Source organism: Cetorhinus maximus, chromosome 5 (assembly GCF_964194155.1).
Source record: "Cetorhinus maximus chromosome 5, sCetMax3.hap1.1, whole genome shotgun sequence".
In the NCBI taxonomy this organism is placed as follows: Eukaryota; Metazoa; Chordata; class Chondrichthyes; order Lamniformes; family Cetorhinidae; genus Cetorhinus; species Cetorhinus maximus.
The window spans coordinates 130,975,263-130,987,920 of record NC_135883.1 but is presented as its reverse complement, the minus strand read 5'-3'; the positions used below and the strand labels follow the sequence as shown (position 1 = coordinate 130,987,920).

Sequence of the window (12,658 nt, the reverse complement as noted above, 5' to 3'; positions counted from 1 at the left end):
CTAAAGGACCCCGCACAACAAAATTATTAGTTAACTCCTTCACATTGCACAATACCAAATCTAGAATAGCCTGTTTCCTTACTTGGTTCCTCGACATTCTGGTCTTAAAAAAAAATCGTACACACTCCAGGAATTCATTTGCCACAGTATTAATGCTAATTTGGTTTGCCCAGTCTATATGTAGATTAAAGTCACCCATGATTACTGTAATATCCTCATTAGATACATCTCTAATTTCCTGTTTACTGCCATCCCCTACCTTATCACTACTGTTTGGACGCCTATAGACAACTCCCACTAATGTTTTCTGCCCTTGTTGCTCCTTAGCTACACCTAGACTGGTTCTGCATCGGGATTTTGTGAGCCAGTATCCTCTCTCACTATCGCACTGATTTCATCCTTAAATAACAATGCCACACCACCACCTTTTCCTTTTTGCCAGTCCGTCCTAAATATTGAATACCCTTGGATATTCAGTTCCCAGCCTTGGTCACCCTTCAGCCATGTCCCTGTAATCACAACCATATCGTAGCCGTTTACATCTATTTGCGCTTTTAATTCGTCTACCTGATTGTGAATGCTCTGTTCATTCAGATACAGTGCCTTTAGACTTGTCTTTTTAACATTTTTACACTTTTTTTGTACTGTGGCCCTGTTTGCTACGAGCCCTTGTTTCCTCTGCTTTCCACTTTTGCTTTCTACTTTTCTGTCTTTCATTCCTATCTTTGTTTCCCTCTCTTTTGTCTCCTCGCTCAGGTTCCCATTGCCCTGCCTATCTAGTTTAGACCCTCCCCCACAGTACTGATGAACACCCCTGCGAGGATATTGGTCCCAGTCCTGCTGGGGTGCAACCCGTCCAGCTTGTACAGGTCCCACCTTCCCTAGAATCAATCCCAATGCTGTAGGAATTTAAATCCCTCCCTCCTGTACCATCTCTCCAGCCATGCATTCATCTGGTCTATTTTCCTATTCCTGATCTTGCTAGCATGTGGCTCTGGGAATAATCCTGAGATTATTACCTTTGAGGTCCTGCTTTTTAATTTATTTTTTAGTTTCCTATTCTGCTTTCAGGACCTCTTCCCTCTTTTTACCAATGTCGTTGGAACCAATATGGACCACAACCTCTGGCTGTTCACCCTCTCCCTTCATAATGTCCTGCAGTTGCTCAGTGATATCCTTGACCCTGGCACCAGGGAGGGAACATACCACCCTGGTGTCATATCTGCGGCCGCAGAAGTGTCTGTCTGTTCCCCTTATGATAGAATCCCCTATCACTATTGTTCTCCCACTCGTTTGTACCCACTCTGTGCAACTGAGCCACTCTTAGTGCCTCAGACTTGGCCTTTGCTGCATTCCCCTGAGAAACCATCTACCCCAGCAGTATCCAAAACAAAAACTCTGTTGGAGAGGGAGATGGATCCAGGGGACTCCTGCACTGCCTGCCTAGTACTTTTACTCTGTCTGGCAGTCACCCATTCCCTTTCTGCCTGTGCACCACCTCACTGTATGTGCTATCCATGAAGATCATCCTTGTGGATGCTCCACAATGACACCAGGTGCAGATCCAGCTCCAAAGTAAGGACCTTGAGTAGCTGCAGCTGGAGACACTTCTTGCACACATATTCACCCTGGACACTTGCAGTGCCCCTGACTTCCCACATCTCACAGGAGGAGCATTCCAAGCTACCCTGCCATGACTTACCCTAAAAGTACTCCCTTTACTTTTACTTCCTCTAGTTTAGAGAGTATTAAGGACAGAAGAAATACTTACCAGGTCCTACTTACCTAGGCTGCAGCCCTTCTTACTGAGGAAAGGTAGAAAATGAAAGGATCGCCTCATTCCCTCTTCAATGAACTCCCTCTCTCACCAAACTCCAACTGAAGCTCTCTAATGCAGCCCAAAGCAGTATTCCAGTGTAGACTTAGGCAGTTCATCATACTGAAGGGAGTATGATTTTGTTTTCTGTTCTTTTTTCCAATAAAACAGTGTTGGATGGATATTGGACTATGATGATTTGAGTTAGGTGTTTTGGGATTGATAGTTAACATGCACAAGTAGAGTCATGATGAAATACAGTAAAGTCCTGATGCTTGCGCCTTCCTGGTTCGCGTTTTCACTTACCCGCGCTTTGTACCCTGTACATCACTTTGTCCATCGTGTGAGCAATGTTTGGTTATCCGTGGCTCCTTCATGTTGAGGCATCCTCTCTTTCTGCATCACGAACAGGCAGTTCCCACGTTGACCAGAAGGGCTGCCAATATTTCAGGGCTGGAGGGCCTCCTTTTGGCCTTCCAGCCCTCGGGAAGCCTTCCCGCCATCCTTAATTGGCTGGTGAACCCCTCCCTGCCAATAATTGGCATGGCCCTTTGAAAATCTGGGGTGGGCATGTGAGGAACACAGCGTCTGGGATGGGACCTTAAACTGAACTGACGGGCAGCTTCCCAACCCAGAATTGAAAATCCCGGCCATACTCTCAGTTTGGTGGTTGGCTGCATTAACATTGGCCACATTAACAAGAGGCTGCGTGTGGCTAAAAGACTCTGAGGCAGCCCCTCAGTCAGGAAGGGAGTGGATTCACCTGGCTGGTACATTGAGCCGGCAAACAGGAGAAACCAGGGTAGTAGTGCAAGGGTGGGTATAGTGGGTCGGAGTACTTTTTTATATATGTCCAGGCAAAACACCTAATTGTCGTTTGTGCTGACAGCACTATAATGAAATAATACTGAAGTACTTTGGGTCCTCTGCTTTCCCTCCATCCAAAAATATTCACTAAAAGATATTTCATCAAAACTAATACCCGATTTCAATTTGAAATCTTCGTTAATGTATTGCTCAGAGGCTCTCCTGTCTGTTGTCTACAGGTACTGCTTCACAATACTGCCCAAACCAATGCTGCCCTCGCATGGCTGGAACCTACTTAATTGAGGCCTATTCAAAAGCATGTTCGCGATTTCACCGTTTGCGAGATTTCGCAGGAGTGTAACCCCTGCGAACGGCGAGACTTTACTATATCCCTATGAGATGTGATTTTTGCTGTATCCTGCAGTTATGATCAGATCTTCATTTTGGTTTTTCTCTTTTCAAGCATTTTTCTTTTGATTACTAGCCAATCCATGGTATGAATAAATGTCTTAAAGATCCTGCAGAGAAAATGAATAAGCAAAGGGGAGGCAGTGGTGCAGCGGTATTGTCTCTGGACTAGTGATCCAGAGACCAAGGGTAATGCTCCATGTTCGAATCCCGCCACAGCAGATGGTGGAATTTGAATTCAAAAAAATCTGAAACCATTGTCGGTTGTTGTAAAAACCCATCTGGTTCACTGATGGCCTTTAGGGAAGGAAATCTGTCGTCCTTACCTGGTCTGGCCTACGCGTGACTCCAGACCCACAGTAAAGTGGTTGACTCTTAACTGCCCTCTGAATGGCCTAGCAAGCCACTTAATTGTAACCAACTGCTACAAAGTCACAAAGGAATGAAACCTGACAGACCACCCAGCATTGACCTAGGCACCAGAAATGACATCGGCAATCTCAGCCCTGTCGACCCTGCAAAGCCCTTCCTACTAACATCTGGGGGCCTAGCGAGAGCATAGACTAGTGAAGCAACAGCCCGACATAGTCATCCTCACGGAATCATACCTTACAGATAATGTCCCTGGCACCACCGTCACCATCCCTGGGTATGTCCTGTCCCCCCGGCAGGACAGACCCAGCAGAGGTGGCGGCACAGTTGTATACAGTCGAGAGGGAGATGGGAGTCCTCAACATTGACTCCGGGCCCCATGATGTCTCATGGCATCAGGTCAAACATGGGCAAGCCAACCTCCTGCTGCTTAGCACGTACTGCCCTCCCTCAGCTGATGAATCAGTGCGCCTCCATGTTGAACACCACTTGGAGGAAGCACTGAAGGTGGCAAGGGCACAGAACTTCAATGCCCACCACCAAGAATGGCGGCTGACAGAGCTGGCTGAGTCCTAAAAGACATAGCTGCTAGACTGGGTCTACCTTGGTCAGATTCTGCCGTATTTTACTAAAATCCACTCTTCCCCCAATCCAAAATATTTTTTTGCAACTTGCCTATTTCTTTGTCCATAACAAACTTAAACTATACCATATTGTGGTTGCTATCACTAAAATGCTCGCCCACCACCACCTCAGCCAACTGTCCAGCTTCATTCCCCAGAATTAGGTCCAGCACTGCACCGTCCCTTGTTGGACCCTCTACATATTGATCTAAAAAGTTCTCCTGTACACATTTCAAGAAATCCACTCCATCCAAGCCCTTAACACTATGTCTATCCCAATTAATGTTGGGAAAGTTTAAGAAGGGTTGTAGAGATAAGCCAGGGAACAATAGGCTAGTGAGTTTCACGTCAGTGGTAGGGAAACTATTGAAGAAAGTTCTGAAGGAGAGTATCTATCTCCACTTGGAGAGGCAAGGTTTGATCAGGGATAGTCAGCGTGGCTTTGTCAGAGGGAGGTCATGCCTAACAAATTTGATTGAATTTTTTGAGGAGGTGACCAGGTGTGTAGATGCAGTTGATGTAGTTTATATGGATTTCACCAAAGCCTTTGACAAGGTCCCACATGGGAGACTTCTAAAGAAGGCAAATGCACATGGGATACAGGGTCATTTGATAAGATGAATTCAAAATTGGCTTATTTGTAGGAGGCATAGGGTGATGACAGAAGGATGCTTTAGTGACTGGAAGCCAGTGTCCAGTGGCGTACCACAGGCCTCTGTGCTCGGTCCCCTGTTATTTGTCATTTATATAAACGACATAGATGACTATGTTGGGGGTAGGATTAGTAAGTTTGTGAATGACACAAAGATTGGCTGGGTGGTTAACAGTGAGGTTGAGTTCTTGGGCTACAGGAAGATATAGACGGGATGGTCAAATGAGCAGATAAGTGGCAGATGGAATTTAACCCTGAAAAGTGTGAGGTGACACACTTTGGAAGGAGTAATTTGACAAAGAAGTATTCAATGAACAGCATGACACTGGAAAGTTCTGAGGTACAAAGGGACCTTGGCGTGTGTGTCCATAGATCTCTGAAGGCAGAAGGGCATGTTAGTGGGGTGGTGAAAAAGGCATATGGGACACTTGCCTTTATCAATCGAAGCATAGATTACAAAAGTGGGGAGGTGATGTTGGAGTTGTGTAGAATCTTGGTGAGGCCACAGCTGGAGCATTGTGTGCAGTTCTGGTCGCCACATTATAGGAAGGATGTGATTGCACTGGAAGGGTGCAGAGGAGATTCACCAGGATGTTGCCTGGGTTGAAACATTTAAGTTATGAAGAGAGGTTGGATAGACTTGGGTTGTTTTCGTTGGAGCAGAGAAGACTGAGGGGCAACCTGATCAAGGTGTACAAGATTATGAGGGGCATGGACAGGGTGGATAGGGAGCAGTTGTTCCCCTTAGTTGCAGGGTCAGTCACGAGGGGACATAAATTCAAGGTGAGGGGCAGGAGGTTTATGGGGGATGTGAGGAAAAGCTTTTTTACCCAGAGGGTGGTGACGGTCTGGAATGGAATGCACTGCCTGGGAGGGTGGTGGAGACGGATTGCCTCACATACTTTAAAAAGTACCTGGATGAGCACTTGACACGTCATAACATTCAAGGCCATGGGCCAAGTGCTGGTAAATGGGATTAGGTAGGTTGGTCAGGTGTTTCTCACGTGTCGGTGCAGACTCGATGGGCCTAAGGGCCTCTTCTGCTCTGTGATTCTGCGGCAGGTGGTGAGGGAATCGACTTGAGGGAAAAACATATTTGACCTCATCCTCACTAACCTATCTCCCGCAGATGCATCTGTCCATGACAGTAGCGGTAGGAGCGACCACCGCACAGTCCTTGTGGAAACGAAGTCCTACCTTCCCATTGAGGATACCCTACATCGTGTTGTGTGGCACTATGACCATGCTAAATGGGATAGATTTTGAACAGACCTAGCAACTCGACTGTGCATCCATGAGACGCTGTGGGCCATTAGCAGCAGCAGAATTGTACTCGAACACAATCGGTAACTTCATGGCCCAGCATATCCCCCACTCTACCATTACCATCAAGCCAGGGGATCAACCCTGGTTCAGTGAAGAGTGCAGGAGGGCATGCCAGGAGCAGCACCAAGCATACCTAAAAATGAGATGTCAGCCTGGTAAAGCTATAATATAGGACTACTTGCGTGCCAGACAGCATAAGCAGTAAGTGATAGACAGGGCTAAGCGATCTCACAACGAATGGATCAGATCTAAGCTCTGCAGTCTTGCCACATCCAGTCGTGAATGCTGGTGGAGAATTAAAGAACTCACTGGAGGAGGAAGCTCCACAAACACTTCCACCTTCAATGATAGAGGAGCCCAGCACATCAGTGCAAAAGATAAGGCTGAAGCGTTTGCTGCAATCTTCAGCCAGAAGTGCCAAATGGATGATCCATCTCAGCCTCCTCCAGAGGTCTCCAGCATCACAGAAGCCGTTCTTCAGCCAATTCGATTCGCTCCATGTGATATCAAGAAACGGCTGAAGGCACTGGATACTGCAAAGGCTATGGGCCCTGACAATATTCCGGCAATAGTACTGAAGACTTGTGCTCCAGAACTTGCCGCGCCGCTAGCCAAGCTGTTCCAGTACAGCTAAAACACTGGCATCTACCTGGCTATGTGGAAAATTGCCCAGTTATGTCCTGTACACAAAAAGCAGGACAAATCCATCCCCGCCAATTACCGTCCCATCAGTCCACTCTCGATCATCAGTAATGTAATGGAAGGGGTCATCAACAGTGCAATCAAGCAGCACTTGCTTAGCAATAACCTGCTCACTAACGCCCAATTTGGGTTTGGCCAGGGCCACTGAGCTCCTGACCTCATTACAGCTTGGTTCAAACATGGACAAAACAGCTGAACACCCGAGGTGAGGTGAGAGTGACTGCCCTTGGCATCAAAGCAGCATTTGACCAAGTGTGGCATCAAGGAGCCTCAGCAAAACTGGAGTCAATGGTAATAAGGGGGAATAGGGTCCACTAGTTGGAGTCATACCTAGCACAAAGGAAGATGGTTGTGGTTGTTGGAGGCCAGTCATCTCAGCTCCAGGACATCATTGCAGGGGTTCCTCAGCGTAGTGTCCTCGGCCCAACCATCTTCAGCTGCTTCATCAATGTCCTTCCTTCCAACATAAGGCCAGAAGTGGGATGTTCACTAATGATTGCACAATGTTCAGCACCATTCGTGACTCCTCAGATACTGAAACAGTCTACGTCCAAATACAGCAAGATCTGGACGATATCCAGGCTTGGGCTAACAAGTGGCAAGTAAGTCAATGACCATCTCCAACAAGAGAGAATCCAACTATCACTCCTTGATGTTCAATGGCATTACCATCACTGAATTCCCTACTATCAACATCCTGGGGGTTACCATTGACCAGAAACTGAAATGGACTAGCCATATAAATACTGTGGCTACAAGAGCAGGTCAAAGGCTAGCAATCGTGCAACGAGTACCCCGCCTCCTGACTCCCCAAAGCCTGTCCACCATCTGCAAGGCACAAGTCAGAAGTGTCACGGAATACTCCCCACTTGCCTGGATGAGTGAAGCTCCCACAACACTCAAGAATCTTGACACAATCCAGGACAAAGCAGCCCGCTTGATTGGCACTGCATTCACTCCCTCCACTGCTGACGCATCTACAAGATGCACTGCAGGAATTCACCAAGGCTCCTTAGACAGCACCTTCCAAACCCACGACCACTACCATCTAGAAGGACAAGGGCAACTGATAGATGCGAACACCACCACCTAGAATTTCCCTTCCAAGTCACTTGCCATCCTGACCTGGAAATATATTGCTGTTCCTTCACTGTCGCTGGGTCAAAATCCTGGAATTCCCTTCCTAACAACACTGTGGGTGTACCTACACCACGTGGACTGCAGCAGTTCACGAAGGCAGCTCGCCACCACCTTCTCAAGGGCAACTAGAGCTGGGCAATGAATGCTGGTCCAGCCAGCGAAGCCCACATCCCATGAATGAATTAAAAAAAGATTCTGTGGTCAGAGAGAATACGTAGTTCAAAGTGTTCATTGTACTGAACAATAGACCCTATTTTGTAGTACGGATATAGTTACTTATTTCTCTGGCAGGAAAGCAGTGAGCTTTATATTTGCTAGGTGTATGTGTACATAATTCATTTATTAAGTCTCATTATTTCAAAATTCTCTTTTGTTTTAGTTGTTTGAGCTTCTTGGACCTGAAGGATTGGAGCTAATTGAGAAACTTCTGCAGCACAGGCGTACGATTGTAGAAAAAACTCCCACCCACACGACAGACCTCAAGCTGAGTTTTCTTCAGGGTAAGGAGATTTCTTTTTGGAGAAAAAGTGTTCTTAGAACAGAGCCTGAATTTTAAATCATTACAGCACTGTTGAAAGCACATGAGTTCTAGGAGGTGGTATTAGTACAATCTGCATAGCAGGAAACTTGCATTTATTTAATACCTTTAATGTTTCAAAAAGAGTCCCAAAATGCTTTGAAGAGGCAATATCAAAATGTGGATGCTGAAGATATTGAACTTTGTGGCTGGGTCTAAAGATAAGGCTTTAGACTCCCCAGTTCTTAGCCAGAATAAGTTGTGGCTCATCCAAGACTGTCGGTTTAACTATATGAGAACAGAGAAAATGTAAAGGGGCCAGGGGAGATGGTGGAGAGAAGGAGCTTGGTGTCTTTAGTGCAGACACACAAGTTGACTCCATGGCTGCAGGTGATGTTGCCAATGGGCAGCATGTAGATAAGAAAGGGGAGAGATTCCTGGATAGATCTTCAGGAGTTTCCAGAGATAGCTGCATGCAGGTGGAAAGAAATATTCCACTGCTGGATATACTCTGATTATGATTGAATAGGTAAAAGAGATCAAACAAGGGATATTGGAAGAGGATGGCGTGTTTGGTTATGCCCAGGGCTGGAGAAAAGTAGAGGTGGGATAATGCACAAGAGATGTAGTCATCCAGAATTATTCACGCATTTAGTTAGGGCTGTAGCAGGGATAGTAACCCAATTTGGAGAGATCTATACAGGAAATTGTAGGTATGGTGGATTTGGGAGATAACAATGTATTCAAAGCCTTTGGAGAAGAACGTGTAGGTGAAGTTTCCAAGGGTGGTGTTGTAGGGTGTGTATTTCTCATCTAAAGGCTTTTCATTGACAAGAATTATTGAGTGTAAGATAATGCTAATACACCCGTTAAATTACATGGAACTAGTTGTTCCATTACTTCGGAATGTCTTTCTTAATTTTCTAACATTCTTTCATAATTTTAAATGTTTCTGTTCTACAGTGTCATAACCCATGTTGCTCTAACAAAAAAAAGACCCAATTTTTCAAATCTTTAGTCCTATTTATATTTCCTCATATCAAGCAGCATTTGAGTGAATTTTCATTGCACCCTCTCTAAAACTTCAGTATCCTTCCTATAAACGTGGAGTTTAATGATGTACACAGTACTCTAATTGAGATCTAATTAAGATGTTATTATCAGCTTATGATTACCTGTTAGCTTTTATACTCTATACGTTGAGATAAAAGCTAGAATTCTACTAACTTTTTCTGAGCAGCCTTGTCAATCTGAGTTTTTGGCTTTAATGTTCTGTGAAGGTGAGTGTGAGTCCTCCGTCAGTGCATCCCATCCACTGTTGAATCTGGAGATGTGAGCCTTGGGTTGAATGCCACAAGTTTAATGTACCATAATTAAATGTCTAAAAAAAGAATGTTAGTGTTGGACATAGGAACAGGAATAAGCCATTCGGCCCATCGAGCCTGCTCAGCCATTCAATTAGATTAAGGCCAATCATCTTCCTGTGCTATCCCCTTATTCCTTGATGTCATTAGTATCCAGAAATCCATCGATTTCTGTCGTGAATATGCTCAGTTGATTGAGCTTCCACAGCCCTCTGGGGTAGAGAATTCCAAAAATTCACCACCTTCTGAGTGATGAAATTCCTCCTCATCTCAGTCTTAAATGGCCTGGCCCTTATTCTGAGATTATGTCTCCTGGGTCTAGACTCACCAAACAGGGAAAACATCCTATCTACATCTACCTGCCACACCCTGTAAGAAATTGGTACGTTTCAATGAGATCACCTCTCTTCGAAACTCTAGAGCATACAGGCCCAGTTTTCTCAATCTCTCCTCATAAAACAATCCTGTCATCCCAGGGATTAGTCTGGTGAACCTCTATTGTGCTCCCTCTTTGTCAAGAATATCCTTCCTTAGGTAAGGAAACTAAAGCTGTACACAGTACTCCAGGCGTGGTCTCACCAAGGTGCCATAGAATTATAGTTGGACTCAATTACAGAAATGCTTACATCTTATTTTTTTATTCACTCGTACTATGAGCCTTGTTGGCAAGACCAGCATTTGTTGCCCTTGAGAAAGTGGAGGTGAGCCATCTCTTGAACTGCTGCCGACAATCTGGTGTACGTACACCCACAGTGCTGTTAGAGAGAGAGAGAGTTCCAGGATTTTGACCCAGCGACAGCTAAGGAACAGTGACATAGTTGCAAGGCAGGATGATGAGTGGTTTGGAGAGGAACTTGCAGGTGGTGGTGTTCCATTATGTGTGCTGCCTTTGTCTTTCCAGGTGGTAGTGGTCACGAGTTTGGAAGGTGCTATCGAAGGATGCTTGGCAAGTACTGTTGGTGGAAGGAGTAAATGTTTAAGGTGGTGGAAGGGGTGCTGATCAAGGAGGCTACTTTGACTTGGATAGTGTCAAGCTTCTTGAGTGTTGTTGGAGCTGCTCTCAACCAGGCAATTGGAGAGTATTCCATCACATTTCTGACATGTGCCTTGTAGACGGACAGGCTTTGCGGAGTCAGGAGCTGAGTTTGCTTTAGAATTAATAGCCTCTGACCTGCTCTTATCGCCACAGTATTTATTGGGCTGGTCCAGTTAAGTTTCTGATCAATGTTGGAGAATCAGTGGGCAATGCTGTTGAATGTCAAGGCGAGAGGGTTAGATTCTGTCTTGTTGGAGATGGCCATTGTCTGGCACCTGTGTGGCATGAATGTTAGTTGCCACTTACCAAGCCTGCATGTTGTCCAGGTGTTGCTGTATGTGGGCACAGACTGCTTCAGTGTTTCAGGAATTGCGAACGGCACTGAACACTGTGCAATCATCAGCGAACATCTCCACCTCTGACAATATGATAGAAGGAAAGTCATTGATGAAGCAGCTGAAGATGGTTGGGTCTAGAATTAGAACTACTGAGCAACTCCTGCAGCGATGCCCTGGGGATGTGAAGATTGGCCTGCAATATCCACAACCATCTTTCGTTGTGGTAGGTATGACCCCAACCAGTGGACAGTTTTCTCCCTGATTTCCATTGACTTAAGTTTTTCTAGGGCTCCTTGAAGCCACTCGGCCAAATGTTGCCGTAATGTCAAGAGCAGTCACTCTCACCTCTCTTCTTGAATTCAGCTCTGGTGTCCATGTTTGGACCAAGGCTATATGAGTTTTGGAGCTGTGTGGCACTGGTGGAAGCCAAACTGAACATTAGTGAGCAGGTTATTGGTGAGTAAGTGCTGCTTGATAGCACTATCACTGACATCTTTCTTCATTTTGCTAATGATTGAGAGTTGACTGATGGGAGGGTAATTGGCTGCATTCGATTTGCCCTGCTTTTTGTGGACAGGTGAGCAATCTTCCACTTATTGGGCTGCCAGTATTGTAGTTGAACTGGACCAGCTTGGCTAGAGGCATAACTAGTTCTGGAGCAAAAATATTCAATACTACAACCAGAATGTTGCCAGGGCCCATTGCCTTTGCTGTACCCATTGACTTTGCTGTCCCTTGATATCACGTAGAGTGAATTGAATTGGCTGGAGACTGACATCTGATATGCTGTGGACTCCAGGAGGAGGCTGAGATGGATCACTTGGTATTTCTGGTTGAAGGTGGTTGTAAATGCTTCTGCCTTGTCTTTTGCACTGATATATCAGGCTCCCACATCACTAAGGATGAGGATGCTTGTGGTGTCACTGCTTCCTGTTAGCTGTTTAATTGTGCACCATTATTCACTGTTGGGTGTGGCAGGACTGCAGAGCTTTGATCTGATCATTGGTTATGGGATTGCTTTCCTCTGTCTATCGCTTCCTATTTCTGCTGTTCAGCATGCATGTCATACTGTGTTGTGGCTTTACCGGATTGGCACTTCGTTTTTAGATCTGCCTGGGGCTGCTTCTGACATCTATCCTGCACACCTCATTGAACCAAAGTTGATCCCCTGACTTGATGGTAATTGTAGAGTGAGGGATGTGCCAGGCTGTGAGGTGCTGCTGATGTCCAGTTTTCAGCTGCTTGATCTGTTCTGAATCTATCTCAGTATGGAGCTCGTGCCACATTGGTGTATTGGTCACTCTAATGAATGCTGTTACGGACAGATGCATCTGTGACAGGTAGATTGGTGGGGACAAGGCCAAGTAGTTTCTTCCTTCTTGTTGGTTCTCTGACTACCTGCCGCAGGCCCAGTCTGACAGGTATGTCCTTCAGGACTTTTCCAGCTTGATCAGTGGTGCTGTTGTCACTCTTTGTATAGGGCATTGAAATCGTGAACCTAGAGTACATTCTGTGCCCTTGCTACCCTCAGTGCTTCTTTGAGAACAGTGGGATGGG

The 12,658-nt window shown here is 45.7% G+C and overlaps 1 protein-coding gene across 1 annotated transcript in view; it reads left to right on the top strand.

The window, feature by feature from the left end:
• ascc3 (activating signal cointegrator 1 complex subunit 3) overlaps nt 1-12,658 on the top strand; it is a 634,438-nt gene that overhangs the window by 40,672 nt on the left and 581,108 nt on the right. The window contains exon 5 of the mRNA XM_078542487.1: nt 8,226-8,346. Coding sequence (XP_078398613.1) covers nt 8,226-8,346 — 121 coding nt within the window. The remainder of the gene's footprint in view (nt 1-8,225; nt 8,347-12,658) is intronic.